This window comes from Chrysemys picta, chromosome 2, assembly GCF_011386835.1.
Source record: "Chrysemys picta bellii isolate R12L10 chromosome 2, ASM1138683v2, whole genome shotgun sequence".
NCBI lineage: Eukaryota > Metazoa > Chordata > Testudines > Emydidae > Chrysemys > Chrysemys picta.
This window is the reverse complement of record NC_088792.1, coordinates 26,942,179-26,960,959: the sequence shown is the minus strand read 5'-3', so window position 1 is coordinate 26,960,959 and position 18,781 is coordinate 26,942,179. Positions and strand designations below refer to the sequence as shown.

Here is an 18,781-nt window from a genome sequence, read left to right as displayed (position 1 = left end):
GTCGAAATGAGTTTTGTCAGGGTAAAAAAAAGTCAAGTTATTGAGTAAAAAATTAGCAAAACATCTTTCAGACTCATTTTAACCACGGTTCAGAGAACTCTACTAAACTCACGCCGTCTCTACAACAAGCAACACCTGAAATGGAGAAGTGTTCTTTACAAATTAATCACTGGTTATTTTCCTTGAAAGTTGTACTTAAAAAAAAAAAATCGTTAAATGATAACTATTAGACACTGGGCCAGATCCTCAGACAGTGTAAATCAGTGCAGCTCCATTGACTTCCATGAAGCCATGCTGGTTTACACCAGTGAAGAATATGACCCATTACTTGTAAATGAAAGAAGTAAGTCTATATTCATAATACATAGAATTTGGTTTCATATTTCCACAGCTGAAATTAATACTGCCCCCAAAAAATCTTAATAAGGATAGAACTAAAACTTTGCATGGCTTACCTTCAGGAGAAGTTAAACTAGGTTATTTTACATTTAGTAAGGGTGAAGCATTCAAGTGCTAGTGAACAGCAGAAGCAAAATGCAAAATAGTCTGAGCTTGTGTGGCAGCACTCATTGAGCTTTAAGCAATTTGTTAATCACATTCAGAAGCATCGCCACATTAAAATTACATGCATTAAAATGCTCTGCACGGATTTTGGCATAGCAATGGCCTAACTGAGAAGGAAATTCTTCCATTTTCAATCCCAAAAGAGAATAAACATTTTTGGTTTTTTTTCTAAAGATTACAGGTTTTAAAAAAACAAAACAGTTGCTAACAAAAATCATGGTATTTATGCAAATATTGCATGGGCAGTGTTATTTCCCGGCCATTGTGCCATAGAGTGTGACAGTGCATGTCAGCCTGTGTTGGCCTGTAATGAAAAGTCTAATTTTCCAGTATCTGAAGGAATGCTATGCTGTTGCACACTTAGGATCATAGCCAGCAAAGCACTGAAGTACTACAGCTGACTTTCTATGACTTTAACTCTGCAAGAAATAGGCATGACTTTGCTGGATCAGGGCCTTATTAGATGCTGTATGTAGAATGCATGTGTATGCTTTTATTTATTAAGAATCTATGACAAAATATTAAGTTTGGGCTGCTAATTTATATGTAAGTTAAATTTAAAAGAACATAGTATCAACTGTCTGTCCTAAAGGATTTTATGCTGAGTAATTTAGGAAAAGTTTTGTACTGCAAATTGATATTTCATTTTCTTCTGCTGCCTTCAAGGAGACGTTTAATTTGCCTGATGACTAAGCCTTCACACATGGTATTGGCAAATCTTACATAATATTGTGGCTATTAAAAATGGAATGGCTGTTGTTCCTGAAACGTTAAATCTTTTTGCTTACATATGGCTGATGGTGAGTAACATTTGGATACTTCTGTTGCCCCATTGCCAGAATTTTGCAACCTGATACTTAAAGAGTGGAATAGCTAGCAGAGAAATTTATTATCTTCTTGGACATCAAAGAAAAGATCATTTTTTTTTGGACATCACCTCAATATTCATCTAATAATGAATGGACTGGAGACATCATCTTACCATTGCTCAACCCTAGACCATGGAACTAGATGGTGGACACTTACTTGCTCCCAGGACTAAGAACTGTCATTAAGTTATTAAACTATGATAACACTATGGTAATTCAGACATCTAAAGATCTCATGCTCTTTGCTTTTATTCTCCATTGACCTCTTCATTCTTCATTAGTATTTTATACCAATATTACAATTTTCAGCATTGGGCCCTTAACTCATGCAAGTAGTCTACTTGAGTTTGCAGGATTGGGCCCCCTGTCTTTTATAACCCTCTGTCAATACACATGGTATGGCTTGGGATAAACATGCCACGATAGGATAAGCATTAACAATTTCTACAGAGAAAATGGTTATCAGTACATTATGAAATCTTCATTTTACAGAAATCAATTTAAGTTTCATTTTAGAGTTTTTACACAAACTCTAAAATTCAGGGGGGGTTGGGTGAAAAAGGCTTGATATAAATAAATCTGTGGCAAAACTGAAGCACAGGTCCTGAAAATTCTACCATCCCGCTGTTGAGCACAAATGTACAATTAAAAAAAAAAAAGGCAAATTAAATCTCATTACCATGCAAAAGTAAAACATAGTCTCAAAACCTACAAAGGTTACTGAGCTGTCTAAGGTTAATCACTGTGCAAGTAATTACGTACACTACATGAGAGATGGTCCTGTAAAAGAGAACAGAAAGATTTTAAAGTAACAGACTACTCCTACAGACATTTTCTGCTAATTAACAACCTAACGATTGTAACGAGATAGTAACTACAATCCTACAATACAAATGGGTTAATACTCAAAACTTGATAAGTTACTCAAGAAACAAAATCTTCATCAAGAAACTTGGACACTGACAAATCTTTATTTATTTATTTTGCACTAGAATACTATGGGTGATTCCCTTACCTAGTATACGGAGCAATGCTGATTTATACCAGATGAGGATTATTATTTTACTATAGATTTTTCTAGTTATTTTTCTTTCTGTAATAGGCCACTACATTATTACATTCTTGGCTTTGCTATTCTTGCTTCTTCCATTCGACCCTGTTCTTGTCTTTTTTCCCCCCAGCAAGTTTGACTAGTTTTCTATGTGTGTTTGCTTTTAGACAACAATAATTATATAAACTCCTGTGACATAGTATATCAACAGTTCATTTACATGTTTTCTCTTTAGTGAAAAGCAGTTTTCTGGATATTTTTAAACTGCCAAGCACCTGAACAATTTAAATCCAAAACCTCTTAACACTTACAAAACAAAACCAAAAACATTTGTTTGATCAAATCCTAATGGTTACTAACAATTACAGGCCAACCTACAATACCCACTAATGCCATACAGAGCAAGACTATAGCCAAATTTAAAAAATATATATATTAGCCTAAAGCTAAACTCCTATGTTTAGGTATCTAAATAAATGGCCTGGTTTTTCAAAGCTGCTGTGCTGATCGTCCATCAGCTTCCATTACGATCAACAGATTCTACGAAGTGCTTGGCACTCCTGAAAATCAGACCACTGACTTAGGCATCTAAATATGCATTTTGGAACCTGATTTAGGCTCCTATTTTTTAAAATCTTGGCCTTTATGCCTAAAGATTCCTCTGCCCTGGTTTTTTTTCCCCTGCAATTTTATTTGTTTCTAGTTTTAAAATGGTCTCTACTTTATATTTCTTGTTTCCTTCATTGCCTGATTTCCTTTAAAGCATAAGTTCTTCCTGGTTTTATCTATCTGCATGTTGCCATACTTTCTCAGTTCCTATATATGTATATAAAATCAATATTTTCTGTATTCATGTTTAAACTCTTAGCCAGTAGCTGAACATGGCAATAAATCTAAGCCAGAAAGTTTATACTCTAGCAATTCCATTTTTCCAAAGACTATGGAAAGTTTGGAATTTTCCTTTTGTAAAATAAAGAGACCCGTGATCAAACTTAAAAATATAAAATGCATAGTTCTCTCAGAAGAAAAACCTAACAGGCTAACTAAACCCAATTCAGTGGAAGAGGAAAAGAAAGGAAGCACAACTACAAATCTAGCAGCATTAAGGGTTCGAGAGCCTAATCACTCCTTTCATGCAGAGAGAAAACTAGATGTAATGTTTCCAAACCTCTGAGACTGCAGAACATACATGACAGAAAACCTAAGTAGAGGAAGGGTTAGTAAACATTACAGAGAAGGCACAGCCATCTAATGATACAGAGCTCGAGAATCCTGGCCCACATTCTGGGGATCTCAAGGCATCTACGCAGAATACTTTCCTTGGTCTGTGGACGTGATGCCACTGTTTGGCAGTCTGCAACTGCATTTGTAACACCACACCTTGGCGGTGGGTCCTCAGCAATGGGGTTTGAACCTGGGACCTCTGGCTCTAAATGCATAGAGCCTCTACTGCCTGAGCAAAAAGTCTCACTTCTGCTACCCTAGGCTGTATAAGGCACAACCTCTTTGGACCAGCTACCACTACAGGGGAACAGAGCACCACACTGAGTGGCTTACATACACTACTATCCACTCCTGTGAGGGAATAGAAGCCAGGGACTTAAAATAACATTGCAAGTAGCAATAATAAACCTCCCCTCCACCCCCCAAGTATTTTTAGGGGAACAGCCTAGAGCTGGATAAATAACTCAATAATGTGATATGGGAATATTTTTGCAAACTAAAATGGCATGTTTTGTTTGCACTACATGTGGAGGTCATGATATTAGCTGTTCACAACATTTCTGGGTGGCCACCTGGTATACATGTTCCTTAATTTTAACCTGATTTTTTTTCCAAATGTCATATTCACATCGTTCTTCCATAAAAAATATAACTTATCCAATCAGGAAGAAGAAACAACAACAGGCGATTTAGGTGATTTATCCTACAACACAAATCACGAATAATGAAAACGGAATAGTCAAAATGAACAAACTGTGACTAGCCCACAGGCTGAAATTTGTTTACATAAACTGTTTGGTGAAAGCTTCCTAATAATGAATATACTGGTAGGAATCAAGACTGGTTTATGAACAATTCACAAACTAGAGGAGAATCAGGGTTATTTTGCCACTAATCTATGCACAACGAATGGTTAGATCAGGCCCACACGGCATACGCAGCTGCTGACCCAACTCCACCTTCTAACCTTCTAGCCACACACACTGAGGTCTCAAAAAGTGTTTTGCCCGTTGGATGCTGAGGTGAGGAATCCTCCTGCCCAGTGTCCTCTCCCCTTCCACCAAGAATTACAGGCTCTTTTAAGTCTGAGTACTTTGCTTTTGCATCCTTCCATGCCATGCCACGCCACATAGGGGAGCACAATAGGAGGCACTATCACATAGATATACAGCAATAGGCACCATAGATAAACCCATGATAGATAAGTTCCTTAGAAAGGAATTTCCTAGGAAGAATATTACTTGGCTTTAAAAGACTATTACTCTATACCAATTTTATGATGAAAATTAAAGTGTCTCCTACCAAGCCTCTATCTTTCATTAAAGTTTTGATTTTAATTATATCAAATACAGTACAAGATTATTTTTAGAGAAACAGTTGTTAAATTCCAAACTGAAAATATTGTTTTAAGATTTCTTTGTTAAAATATTCCAGACAAAAATTATTCTGTGCACTAGACAGAAAAACAGAATGGCTCATTTAATTATTCATACTGTATAATTTACCTTTGGAAGTTCCGTATCTGGTTTTCTGTGAGACAATAATTTGTAGGTGTTAAGGTTGTTTTCAAAGCTCCTAAAGAAGGAAAAATAATGTTTTCATTATGTAGTTTCTGAAAGAAAATATGTGTTTTTGTAACTAATAAGGATCTCTTGATCTATGCGGTTTTGACAAGTTGCTAAATTTGGCACTTTGCATCCCAAATAGAATGCATCCCACACACATTATAGACCTCAAAAACCAGAGTTCTGATTTTACAGAGATGATTTAGAAAGATGAAAGGGGCTGTTAGTATTGTTCTCATTACCTGCTAGTATGAGACAAGGTCCCTGCTAAAAGCACATACATGGTCATAATTCTTTTACAATCAGAAGTGATCCTTTTAGTGATGGAAGGAGGATCATTCTCCTATTGCTAATCACTTTTAGCCCTGAATATGCATGAATGGAAAGCAGCAGGATAGCCAGACTTAACTGTCATACCAGAGAAGAGAAAATTTAACACCAAACACTATTACATTTTCTACAAGACAGCTGCAACAGGAAGCTTCACTTTTACCCCTAACTGACATGAATGAGGCTGCAAGGTTGCCTCACAAAAACTGAATGGCAAGATTCAAACTTACAGCAATTAAGCTGGTTCAGGAGGTGCCATTGACTAGGCAATGATCATTTCTAGTCTGCGGAAGAGACAAGGAAACTAAGGATTTTAGTTTAGGAGATGCACATTCTTCAACAGAAGTTATTCTTCTGAGCTGGGTGAAATTTTGTTATGGGATTGAGACTGATAGGTATGAACTCACCCTTCAGTAAACATAACTGTAAACATAAGCCCCAATTAAGACAAAAGGAGTGTCTGAACCTGCCCAAGAGCTTTTTCTGAGTATTGCTTTCAGAGAGATACAGCCTAACAGAGCAGCTGAAAGCACTGTCCCCGGCCCTGGAAGAAATCTAAGGAGAAGTTTTGGGATCAGGGATGCAGGCTGACTAACATGCTCTTGGTGCTGTGAGCAAAAGAAGCTGTTTCCGGCTATTTGATTCCTTCTGCATTCAAAGACACAGGATCTTGTATGTTCTTTGTAAATAACCAAAACTACATCAAAGTACACCTCTACCCCAATATAACACGACCCGATATAACACGAATTCAAATACAACGTGGTAAAGCAGTGCTCCGGGGGGGCGGGGCTGCGCACTCCGGTGGATCAAAGCAAGTTCGATATAACGCGGTAAGATTTTTTGGCTCCCGAGGACAGTGTTATATCGAGGTAGAGGTGTAATACCTTTCTACCATCAATTTCTGTTCCCAACTGGAACATCCACAGGCCCCAAACTGAATAGCTGCTCAGATCAAAAGGGCAACATTATTAAACTAAAGAGTAAATAATACCAAAGACAGCAACTCAAGTTACAGTTGCTGACCTTAAAAACTTTACAACGTTATCTTTGCAACTACCAGCAGTTAATATGACTTAGTATAGGGAACGCCTAGGGAGTATACTGTGGTAATACTATTTCTTTACAAAAGCTATTGAAAAGTATTAAAGGTGATAATGACTATATCTTACTCTCTAAAGTGCTTATCTTCATTATATATACATTTACCCTTTAACCAAAATCACAGTGACTTTATAAATTCAGACACTTAACAGGAATAACATATTTTGTTTGTTTGTTTGGAACGTTAAATTACAGATGCAAAACATTTTAAAAACTGAAAAGATGAAAAGTCTAGAACTCTGAAAATAATGTGAAGTATTTAAAATAACAGTAAGAGTGTCACTAAAATCCCTCTAAAATTTAACAGGCAAAGTATTATTACAGATAGGGAAGGATGTGTTTTGTCATTAAACAACTTGAAGCAATAATTGATTTGTTCCTCTCATACTAACTTTCACAAATCCTTAATAGAGTTGCACTGTTTTTGCAGTGATCTAATGCAGTGCTTATAAAACAACCAACTACCTTTACTAGGCCCGCCCACCCTAATACACTATGTACTTGGTTCCAAATTTTATGCATAAGCAAACACATTCAGTCACTAGCATTATCAGTCACCTCAGACAATCCTGTTGACTCATTCCTGCCTGAATTGTAGACTTACATCAGGATCAAAGTCTATGTTGAAGTCTTAAAGCAAGCTGCGGTTAATTATTGTTCACTATCTTTGAAAATTATAGGAATATGAAATTTTATTACTGTTGTCGGAGAAAAACAGAGTTCTCACTCTTTGTTTGGGTACAGCAAGTCAGATGCTTTATTTTTTCTCACGCTGTCCTTTCTAGGAAACCTCTGAAAGCTCCTCTACCACTGTTACTGGCAATATAATTAACTACATTATTTAAAATAAAATAGCCAGTGTTAATGTAACCCACATGCCTGGTACTGCAGCATTTGACTTTGTTTCTCTTAGGAGGGAAAGAGAAGCAGTGGAGAAGAGACCTAGATCATGGCTGGATATTCTGTCTCTGCATACATGCTGAGAGCAGGACAGGGCAATTCAGCTAGAAGGGCATAGAAACTGTAGAACAGGGTGTGGGAGTTAAACTAACATGCTCAGTAGCTGGTTCTAAGGGTCTGTGGGAAGTTCTCATTGTGGGCAACCCACCGGGCAGGTCATACTCTAGTCATGCTCTGAGAACTGAGTCAGTCAGAGACCAAGGGAGGGAAAGGTTATAAGTATAGGAGTTAAAGACAGCCCTGTGGACTCAGTGGCTGATTGACACAGGACTAAGCGATGCATCTGCCATGTGGACTGAGTCCCAATCCCTGTGCCACTTTGGAAACAAGATACTGTTTCACCAACGACTGAGAGGACTGGTCAGCTGCTAACCTGAGGGCTGCACTCCTGCTAGCTGTGGAGATCCAAGGACTGTTTGTTTGCTGACGGGGTTCAGAAGTGTTTTAAAGGACTGAGATGCTGCTATTTCTCATGCTCTGAAGAGTCCAGGTGACACACACAACATACCATAGTCATACCATAAAGACTGAAAAATCATCTCTGAGAGACGATCAGAGCAGAATGTGTTTTGATGTGTTTGCTAATGAACAGAAAATGTTATGTTGAAACCTTATATTTGAATGTTTGTAACAGAAACAAAAGGGGGAATGTCTATATAAGGAACACCAGCAGATTTACTTTCTTAGAGATTTTGCTTAAAAGTTATTCATAGTATTCCAAACACTATTTATAACATTTTATCCTATTTGAAGTGTGTTTTGTGAGCATTAAATGTTTACTTAAGTAAGAAAGTGTGGTGCACTTTTTTAAATTGATTGGGGATTATTACCATCTATTTAGCAGAGTCTTACATACAATAGTCCTGAGGTTTAACTCTGTGTAATGCTTTCAGAAAAATCCTGTAAAGACTGAACTCTTGCCTATGCTTCAGCAAAGCATTAAGCTGAGGTGCAGGAGGAAGGGGAGTGGATAGTTATGCAGAATAATGCATGAGCATCCCCACACCCCGGAACATTAACGGGAAGGCAAAGCAGTTCAGTATCTCCTAAAGCAGATAGATGGGTGTGATTTGATGTGTTGTACCTTCCACGAAGTCTCACAGCCTCACAAAACTTTCTTTCATCCATTGCTTTCTGTACTTCTTGAGTCTTAAAAATTAATGAAAAGAATAGAATAAAAGATTAGTAAACTAAGGACTGTACTGTAAATGGATCTGTTCTGAAACAGCACTGCTATTTGGAATCCTGAAAGGACAATCTGTTGTTTGATTTGTTGTCTGTTGTGACCTGCATCACACTGGCATTTTTATATTTTTCTTACCATTTCTATAGAGGACAAGCAGGTTTGAGGGCAGGAGAGGGAAGATTGGCAGCTAAAAGAGCCACAGAAGATTTTTTTTTTACTTAAATTGGGATGAGCACTGAATAATTTTGGAGGAGGAAACCAGATTAATGCAAATGAGCTATAATGGATGGAGATTTTGTAATCAAAGACACAAGGTGCAAAATGAAAGATTCAGATGAAACTGAAAAACCATACTGGTTTCCAAATCTGAAAAAAAAGCAGCAATGTTTCTTTGTTGGACTGCATTTGTCAGTGATTATCCCTAAAACAACTACATAGTAATTACACACAGCAAAGACATAAGAATAGATCATTATTACCAAGTTAAGTGTTCCATTCATGTGTTATAACTAATAACAGACCATTGATTGTTAGAGCACTTTGCTATAGTTAATGAATAAGTGTAAACTGGCTCTTCTCCCGGAACTCACCATCTGCACACACTCCATTAAAGGCAGACGGACAGCTTGGTTCCCAGACAGGGACACAACACAAGCAGGGGTATCTGCTGTAGCCTCTAGAAGGGCCAGGACAGCTTCCACGCCCATACGGCTTGCCTGAAAATAAAATATAGAGAGAGATGGCTCTGTATTTGGGGATGCACTCAGTATTAAAAGGAGTAAATTAGTTGGCTCCCACCACAGAAACAGGGAAATTTCTCTTTACATCGTTAAAACAATCACTCCTTGATAACTGTGATCACAGTAGGGTGACCAGATTACCAGTGTAAAATATCGGGACGGGGGCGGAGCCAAAAAAGGGGGCGGAGCAAAAAAGGGGGGGGAGCAAAAAAAAAAAGTTTTAAGGGGCCTGGGGCATTAGCAGGCCCCGCATGCTGCCCTCCCTGTGGAGCCTCCCACCCCCTGGCCCACCACGGGCATATGCGGGGCAGCGCGGTGGGTCCGGGCGGGGGCAGCGCGGAGCGGGCAGGAGCTGGGTGGGCGGCAGGGGCCAAATCCCCGCTGCTGCCAGGGAGCCCCGCGCCTCTCCCTCCCGCTCGCGGCTGTGGCTCCTTCCCGACGCGACGCGCCCCCCGCTGCCCCGGGCACATGCGGCGCGCGTCCCCCGCGCCTAGTCTCCCTCCCGTCGGGAAGGAGCAGCTGGACGCGCGCCGCATGTGCGCGGGGCAAGCCGGGGGGCGCGTCTGGCCGGGAAGGAGCCGCAGCCGCGAGCGGGACGGAGAGGCGCGGGGCTCCCCAGCAGCAGCGGGGATTCGGCCCGTGCCACCCACCCAGCCCCCGCCCGCTCCGCGCTGCCCCCGCCCGGACCCACCGCGCTGCCCCGCGGGCTGCAGGGCTGGAGCAGCCTCCAGGCTGCACTCCCGGCCCCGGGTGAGGCAGCCCGGGAAGAAGCCCTCTGGCGCGGCGGGGGGGGGCTCACAGCTGAGCCTCCCTGTCTCCCTCCCTTGCCAGGCCCCCTTTGCCTGCTCGCCCGCCCGGTGCCCGGGTGCTGGAGCTGACTCACCAGCTCCAGGATCCAGGCGCCGCCGCCGCCACCCCCTCCCTCCAGGCTTGCACCGCCATGCTGCAAGCCTGGGAGGGAGGAGGAATGCTGGGGAAGAGGCGGGGCCAGGGCGGGGATTTGAGGAGGGAGCCAATGGGGGAAGGAGGGGGCGGAGCCGGAGCGGGGTGGGGGGCCGAGCGCCAGAGTGGAAGGGAAAATTTCTTCTTTGTCCAGTGTCCCGACCAAACATTGGTCGGGACGCGGGACAAAGAAGCAAATATCGGGACAGTCCCGATAAAATCGGGACGTCTGGTCACCCTAGATCACAGCTGGTTATGTTTAGGGTACTATGACCCACAAGACAAGTAAGACTGCTCTCACGGCTGGCTTGTCAAGCCCATTGCACAGTCAGGTTTTGAACAGAGCTCTTTTAAAGGAAATAGGATTACTTGTAAATATGATTATTAATACATACATTACAGTGAAGGTCATTCTTTTTTAAATCTACCCACCTACTTATATGGCCCCATATACAGCACCTATCAGTAGTAACTGAGCATGTATATGTGCATGCTCTCTGCAAATCCACAAACTATATCTTTCATTAATTTAGGTTGGTGATTTGATATGCAGCACTGCAAGGATGTGTAGCAAAGGCAGTCTAAAGCCAGGTGTACACTAGAAACTTTTGCCAGTATAGTAATGCTTCTGTGTAGTGTGATTATTTTTATACCAGCAGTACTCCTAGTGTAGTTGTAGTTATATTGGCAAAAAAAACTCTTTAACCAGCAATGCTTATTTCATTTGGGGAACTGGTATAAACTATACTAGCAAGAGTACTTTTTTTTACCATATAAACCCTGTCTATGCTTGGAGAGTTTGATCGTATGACTATTCTGCTATAGCTATACCAGCAAACACTCCCTAGTGGAGACAAGGTCTTAGACTTTGTCACCCCAATTCTAGGTGATTAATATGCATGTGTATAGGGTTTTGTTGTACATAATCCATATTTTTGTGTAACTCCCAATTCTTTTGTCCATTTAGAGTGATGCCTAAAATAGCAGAATAGAAGATGGCCCCTAACCAGAAAAAAATTACGCACGTAAGTATTGATTTCTGTGGACCGATTTGGATTTGATGTGATTCTCCAATTGTGGCTTAAATCTCCCTCCTATAGAGAGGCAGCAATGGAATCAGCAAGGAGTTAGGAGCCACTAGTTACTGAGTGCTAAACCTGGCTCTGCCACAGTCTCTGTATGTTGCCTGGGGCAAACCGCATTACTATTCTGTTGCTTGAGTTGGGGACAATAATTATATTTGGCCACTTCACAAAAGTATTGAGGGTATTAACTGATTTTTATAAATGATTCAAAATTCTAGAAGGAAAATGTATGCATAAGTGGAAGCACATTGCTACTACTGTTGCAACGTCACTCTTCCAGGTTTGCAGACAGATATACGTTATCATCATAGGTTCACTCACCAAAATTCTATCAAAAGCTGAAGGAGTACCACCTCTTTGAACATGACCCAGGATAGTCACACGAGTGTCAAATCCCAGCTGCTGAACCACAAGCTGCAAAGAATTTCAAAGCGTAAATGAGAAATATAAAATACCAGCGTCACTACGGCAGTTATATAGTGTGCACATATTGGGAATATTGTAATATTATGCTGTATATAATATAAATGTTCACACGTCAACAAAGGTGACACAACTAAGGAATTTACTTAAGTCTCTTTGCATCTAGGTTAGGAAAACTAATCTCCAGACTCCTACTGTGAAGGAAGGAAGGTTCAGTTTAATAATGGTAAAGAAGTTGTTTTGGCTACAATGCTTTAATTAGAGAGAGGCATACTGATGTCATTTATTTAGTAATAAATGAGCACTTAGAAAAACAGTCCTTAACCTTATAAAAAAGGTTTAAAGATCACAATTAGAAGTCTGGAAAAAATAATCTACTGTAATAGGGTTTCTTTATAACCATATTATAAATATACAATACTAAATATCTTGGAGTAATTGTGCAATTAAAGCCCCAGTGAAGGCATTTAGCCTTATACAGATTTTCTAATTCACTGCCTTTGGCTGATGTCCGTGAACAAAAGGAGGTGTAACAATTTGTTCCAGAAACTTTGGGCTCCACCAAATTAAAAATGTTGGTTTTTATCCCTCTCAGTAACAGTAAAATTTGTCCAGTTTAATAGCCTGATGTTTTTATTAGGAAAATCATAGAGAATGAAATAATTTTATACTGAAAAAAGTGCACAAAGAGACACAAAAGAAAATCGTATGCAGTTATTTACTTCTTCCAGCTACATTTTCTTTTCAGTCCATTTATTCATAAGTAAAGTACAAGTCCAGGATAATTAAAATATGATCATTCATCAAAATCTCCTCTGTTACAGAATAAGGTTAGGATGTAAGCAAACAGAAGTAAGTACTGCATACTTTCCCCTCTCCTACAAGGCCAGCAAGGAGATGTCTAAACACCTCACTCACTCTCCCCAAGAGTTACATTCCTGTTATTTACAGCTTCCTAGACATTTTAACAGACCGAAGTCTGTGTAACAAGCAAGTAGTGTTTTCCTCTGTAAATAACAAGATGAGTAACAACTATTTTGCACACTTTTACTTAAAAACGCTAATCGGTGCAACTAATTTGTAGTTTTTTAAATGGAGTACAATTCTATATTGATAAGTCAAGGACGACTTCATTATTTTAGTGCTCCTGAAAAGTGCCAGACTGACAGCTATGGAGAACAAAGTGCTGTAATCACAGAACAGGTGAAGCACGAGCAGTGTCCGCTCAAGTTTCCCCGGCACCATTCTGTCAATGAATGTGTTTCAAAACTTGTTTCCAAAAAGGACCATTTCCAAGCATGAGAGGGTAATTCCACTCTCAGTGCCCATGTAATCGTTGGCCTTGGGGATATTTCCCCAAATGTTTCCTTTACTGGTAAATTGTGACGATAAGGGCATCATTAGTCCACCAGGAACTTGACAGACCATCACTTAATTTCCCCAAGGACCATCAGATACCATCATATAATAATTAATGATCTGAGACAAATTTAAGCAGATCTCCTCGAGATCAAGTCTCTAAAAATATCACTTCATTGACTGCCCTCTAATTTAACAAAAAAATAGGTCCCAATCCAAAATTCATTGAAACTAATTGAAAGATTCCGATTTACCTCAATGGGCTCTGGATTAAGTCCATAAAGCAGAAGCATAAAAATGCAACTGACAAGTACTGTAAAAGGCTGTTTTACCAGAATGCCTGTGGAAATTCTAGTTTTAGCAGTGGAAAGGGAACTACACTAAATTATAGCCACAGCAGAAACTGCATTACAAAGAGGTTCGATACTTACATCCTTAACCTTTTCTGAAGTTATAGATTTGTTGTGAGAATCAATGGCACCTTCTGCCACAATTATGATATTCAGCCTTTTCTTTCGTGCACGGTTCTATGAGAAGGAAAACATTGGATATTGAAAAAAGGCCTGAAACAAGATATGCCATTAAAAAAAGAGTTTTGAAAGCAAACTACTGTACTGTATATTAAACTCCAGTGACTAGAATCTTTTCCTTTGGATAATTTACCAAAGATATTTGTAGCTCAACTAATCCAATCGAAAAGGAGAGAAAGACACCTGTATACAGTAGAACCTTAGAGTTACGAACACCTCAGGAATGGAGGTTGTTCGTAACTCTGAACAAAACATTATGGTTGTGCTTTCAAAAGTTTACAACTGAACATTGACTTAATACAGCTTTGAAACTTTCTTATGCAGAAGAAAAATGCTGCTTTTAACCATTTAAATGAAACAAGCACAGAAGCAGTTTCTTTACCTTGTCAAACTGTTAAACTTGCCCTTTATTTTTTAGTAGTTTACATTTTACACAGTACTGTACTGTATTTGCTTTTTGGTTTTTTGTTCTGCTGCTGCCTGATTGTGTACTTCAGTTCCAAATGAGGTGTGTGGTTGACTGGTCAGTTCGTAACTCTGAGGTTCTACTTTATTTGCCCGGTTATTAACTTAGTGTTGTCAAAATGTGCTGTGCTGGACAGGACATAAATCTCAACACTGCTCCATATCCTGGAGATCTTTCACTCCCGGAGACTCACACAAAAAGAAAACATACACTGGGACACCAAGAGGAATGCATCAGTTTAGATTCTTATTACTACTAATATACTTAATCCGGTATTTTTCATTCTTACTTTCACAAGCCTTGTAGAAGAAGTGGTCTTATTTTCCTTTCAAGATTTCAGAGTTAATCTGCCTCATATGCTTCTGATATCAGCAAAGAAACCAGTTAATTGCTGGAAATGTCTTCGCTTTAAAAATGTTCTGCTGGCTAAGCGGGTGATTTCAAAGAGATGGGAATACTATCCTAGTTTTGTAAGTTTTGTAGTGTATGCTTTCCGTATGCTAATGCATTACTACATGTTTGAAAGCACTCACATAATTCCACTTTTATACTAGATTATATTAATGCTCTTTGAAATAATACGCATGTAGAAAAGTTTCCAGAGGAAAATTAAATGTTCTGCATAAGACACCAAGGAGAAAGATGACAAACCAGAAAACAGATCCACTATGGCTATGTTTGCGGGACCTATGGCAGCCCTAGACGGAATCTAACTGTGCTTCAAACAGCTGGAGAATGCAGGAATAGAGGCATTTAGGACCAAATAGTTCTACCACTGAAATCAATAGCAAAAATTTGATTGAATCCTACTGGACAGGATTTGGACCATATCATTTATGCTGCTAGGCACCTCTTTTCAGATGTGAGCGTCACATGACATACAGAATGTTCATGATGCAGTTACAGATTACCTCAGAAAGCTTAACACACATCTGATCCTCCCATCCTTCTTCTGGGGGGTATTCCGGAATAAATACCCAATCCGCACCACAAGCTAATGCACTAACAAGAGCTAGATACCTAGTAAGCACACATTAAAAAAACACAAATAAGAAGACAATTAAACTTCAAAACTTAGGTTTTTTTATAATTAAATTTTACTAGACACAAACTTGTGAGAACAGTACATACCCACAGTGTCTTCCCATAACTTCTAGGACAAAGGTCCTCTGATGGCTATAAAATGACAAGAGAGATCAACAACATTATTGCAACTGAAAGACCCAATCCAAATCCCACTGAAGTCAACGGGAGCTGGGATCAGTCCCTTACACCAAGAATAACACAGTAAACCCAGAAGTAAAAGTATAATCACTTGTCTGATGGGGGGAGGAGGGAACTAGTCCTAGAGTGCTCAATATTGTACCCTCTTTAAAAATGTTCACATCCGGATGTTACCCAGATGCAGGCTGTGCTCAGTAAGGAATATACAGAATGACTGGTGACTACAAGGAGCGACAGGAGGGGGCAAAGGTTTCAGAGCAATGCAATACATATTTCTTTAATTATTTTTCATCCACTGTACATGCAAACCAGTTTTTTATTGTAGTGCTGCTCTAAAATATATTGATTTATTTTTGTAAGAGACCAAAACTTTGCATAAAAAATAAGTTAATACATACATACATACATAAATAAAGGGTGAAAGAATATTTAATCCATCAATCACAGTAGTGTCACTTCAAGGATTGTAACCATTTGGCTTTTAATAATTCCATTGATTACCAGGCTAACTGTAAAACCAGCATGGTCATTGCTTTATTTGTCAAGAGTGAAACCGAATCAAGTATCTATGTTTTTTCAAATGTATTTCTGTAGCACGGAATACCAATGCATAAATATGAGATACTTAAAAAGAAAGCCAAGCTTTAGTGCACCTGCTTCTCTGGCTAAAGTTTGAATACTTTTGCCTTCTGTATACTCTTGCCTACTTTTCATACCATTGCACATGTCTGACGAAGTGAGAAATATCAGTCAAAGTGACAACATAGCTGAGCTGTAACTATATATCTTTTCTCACCAGTTCAGAAAAGTCTCTTCCAGAGTTCCAGTTTTCTTAGGGTAAAATTCAATCTTGTGCAGAGAACCACCACCAGCCCTCTGTGCTGAAGTGGGATTTAATTAGTGCACAGGGCCTTGTGCTGCCCTGTACAGGAGTGAATTTCACTCTTAAAAGTTTTGTGATGCTGAATATAGTAAGGTGATGGACAAATTGAAATTGGATTAACAGATCAATTTTTTGCCTCTGGAGATCTGAGTTTACTCGTGCTCAGGTTTGCACTCTCATTGTTTTCCCTTATGGACGTTTGTTCATATCTCACAGGCACCCCAGATTTTGGAACAGAGTGCAGCCTGACTGTATCCTGTGATCATGAAAGGCCCAGGACTGAAATAAGGTATTGCTGCATTTTAGGATGGAGGTTACCACTGCACAATCATTGCCCAGATTACATTGTATTCTCCCCGAAGTTATAAGCCTCTTTCTTTCATCATCATCATCCATATTTTAATTAGAAAGTCACAAATGAAAACAGAAAGTATATTTGCACAATTCAATCCAGTTAGCAAAATAAAAGGATTAAATTTACAAACACAAAACACACATAAAAATGCTCCCTGTCCATGTTTGATCCATCTCTCAAACCATCCTTCCCCCAATTCCCTCCCACAATACACAAACCAATTCAAGAGGTAAGGGGTTAACTTTTGCTCGCAACATAATTCTGGGTCTATGCAGTCTAAGAACCTTACATCACATTAATTCATACATATGAAGTATTCTATGACAACTAAATCATAAACATGCCTGATTTTACCACTGGGAAAAATATAATATTTTAAAATCTCGTGTACTCCCCCATGCATCCTGTTACCTTTGAGCAGTGGTCATGATGGCATCCACAACTTCAATGATTCTGTGCAAGGCTGAGTCAGTACCAATGGTCATATCTGTGCCACAGAAGTCATTATCTATGGATCCAACCATCCCCACAATGTTGAGGTAAACATATTTCTTCACAGCTTCTTCTTCAATCTTGCCTGCAGAGAAATAGCCGTAAAACCATCTATTAACAATAGCCAGCCACACGAGATGAAGCACAATCAGATTGTAGCTGCAATGTATCAATTTAGTCCTTTTTTTTTTTTTTGTAAGAGTTAAAATTTCTAAAATAAAAAACACATTTCCATAGGGAAAGGATTAGCCAAAGCTAAAAACCGAATAAAACTTCTTGGAGCAAGAGGACAGCTTTTCTTTAAGATCAAGGGTCTTTTGGAACAAACCAAAAGCACTTTATCCCACCGAGTGATTTGCTAGGCCATTTGTTCAGGGAGTTTAGAACTAGTCTTGAGGTTGTCACTCCCTAAACCCAAAAAACATCATTCAGATTACACGCTCAATGTATGGGACGGGGTGAAGAAGTAGAGGGGGGGAAACTGAATTGTGGATGTGACCGAGCATGTTCCAGTGGACAGGAAATTCTAAAAGAAGAGAAAATATATGGTCGCCAGCATGAAATGCTGGGTGAAACCCTTTCTGTGTGACTGAAAGACTCCAGTACATTGTTTCATGACTGATGAATGAGTGGGAATGGAGAAGCCGCATTCTAAATCTAAGCATGTCTCTCTCAAACTACAGTGAAAAAATACTGGGTCAGTCATTTAGATTTCTACATGCAGGAAAGCTACAGAATTTTGCCAAAGACAAACTTCTAATTTGTGCTAGCAAAGAATGTGCTATGAAAGGGTGGTTGTTGTTTTTTTTTAGAGTCTAATATTTTAGGGCCAAAATACAGCTATCCAAAGAGGGCACAAATGTGACATTGCTAATATATTACACAATGCATATTTCATTCCGTTCCTGGGAATCTTTTTGAGAAGTTGCTCAGCGATTATGTGATGTGACAGCTCAATACACTTGGGGCTGAGTCTGAAAATAAGTATATAGCTTTACTCACATGAGTATTCCCGGTGACTTCAGTTGGAAGACTTACATCAGTATATTATTCATGTGTTTAAGACTAAATTCCAATCTCAGATTACTTATTTTTAGAAAAACAGAAGGATAAAGTAGAGGAAGTGAATTAAAGCAATGGGAACTGGAGCCAACACAAGCATAAACTGCAATTTATAGCATCAAGGAGACAACCTCACTGCAACCACGTCCACTGCACCATTTTGGTGCAACTGAGCAACATACAATAGTTGGGACATTTTCTATTAGTATAGAGAGGAAGGTGGTAGCAATGTCTATATAAAGGTTGCCTAACACTATCCATTCAAAAGGTTTCTTATAAATCTTTTCTTTGAAAAGGTCTCATACCTCTACTGTTTGTAGCAAGTCTGGATATTCGGTAGGGGTTTCCCCTTGGGATACAGCATGCC

At 39.3% G+C, this 18,781-nt stretch overlaps 1 protein-coding gene across 8 annotated transcripts in view; it reads right to left on the bottom strand.

Annotated features, from left to right (window-relative positions):
• PFKP (phosphofructokinase, platelet) overlaps positions 1-18,781 on the bottom strand; it is an 81,376-nt gene that overhangs the window by 28,043 nt on the left and 34,552 nt on the right. For 4 of the 8 annotated variants that reach the window (XM_008162934.4, XM_008162939.4, XM_008162940.4 and 1 more), the window contains exons 5-13: positions 17,272-17,437; positions 15,530-15,574; positions 15,310-15,418; positions 13,834-13,929; positions 11,942-12,034; positions 9,444-9,569; positions 8,752-8,816; positions 5,214-5,283; positions 2,196-2,213 (exon numbers count right to left, since the gene is read on the bottom strand). In XM_008162934.4, the coding sequence (XP_008161156.2) occupies positions 2,196-2,213; positions 5,214-5,283; positions 8,752-8,816; positions 9,444-9,569; positions 11,942-12,034; positions 13,834-13,929; positions 15,310-15,418; positions 15,530-15,574; positions 17,272-17,437 (788 nt within the window). The remainder of the gene's footprint in view (positions 1-2,195; positions 2,214-5,213; positions 5,284-8,751; positions 8,817-9,443; positions 9,570-11,941; positions 12,035-13,833; positions 13,930-15,309; positions 15,419-15,529; positions 15,575-17,271; positions 17,438-18,781) is intronic. The other 4 variants (XM_024100969.3, XM_008162944.4, XM_042858802.2 and 1 more) reach the window with 1 other exon arrangement.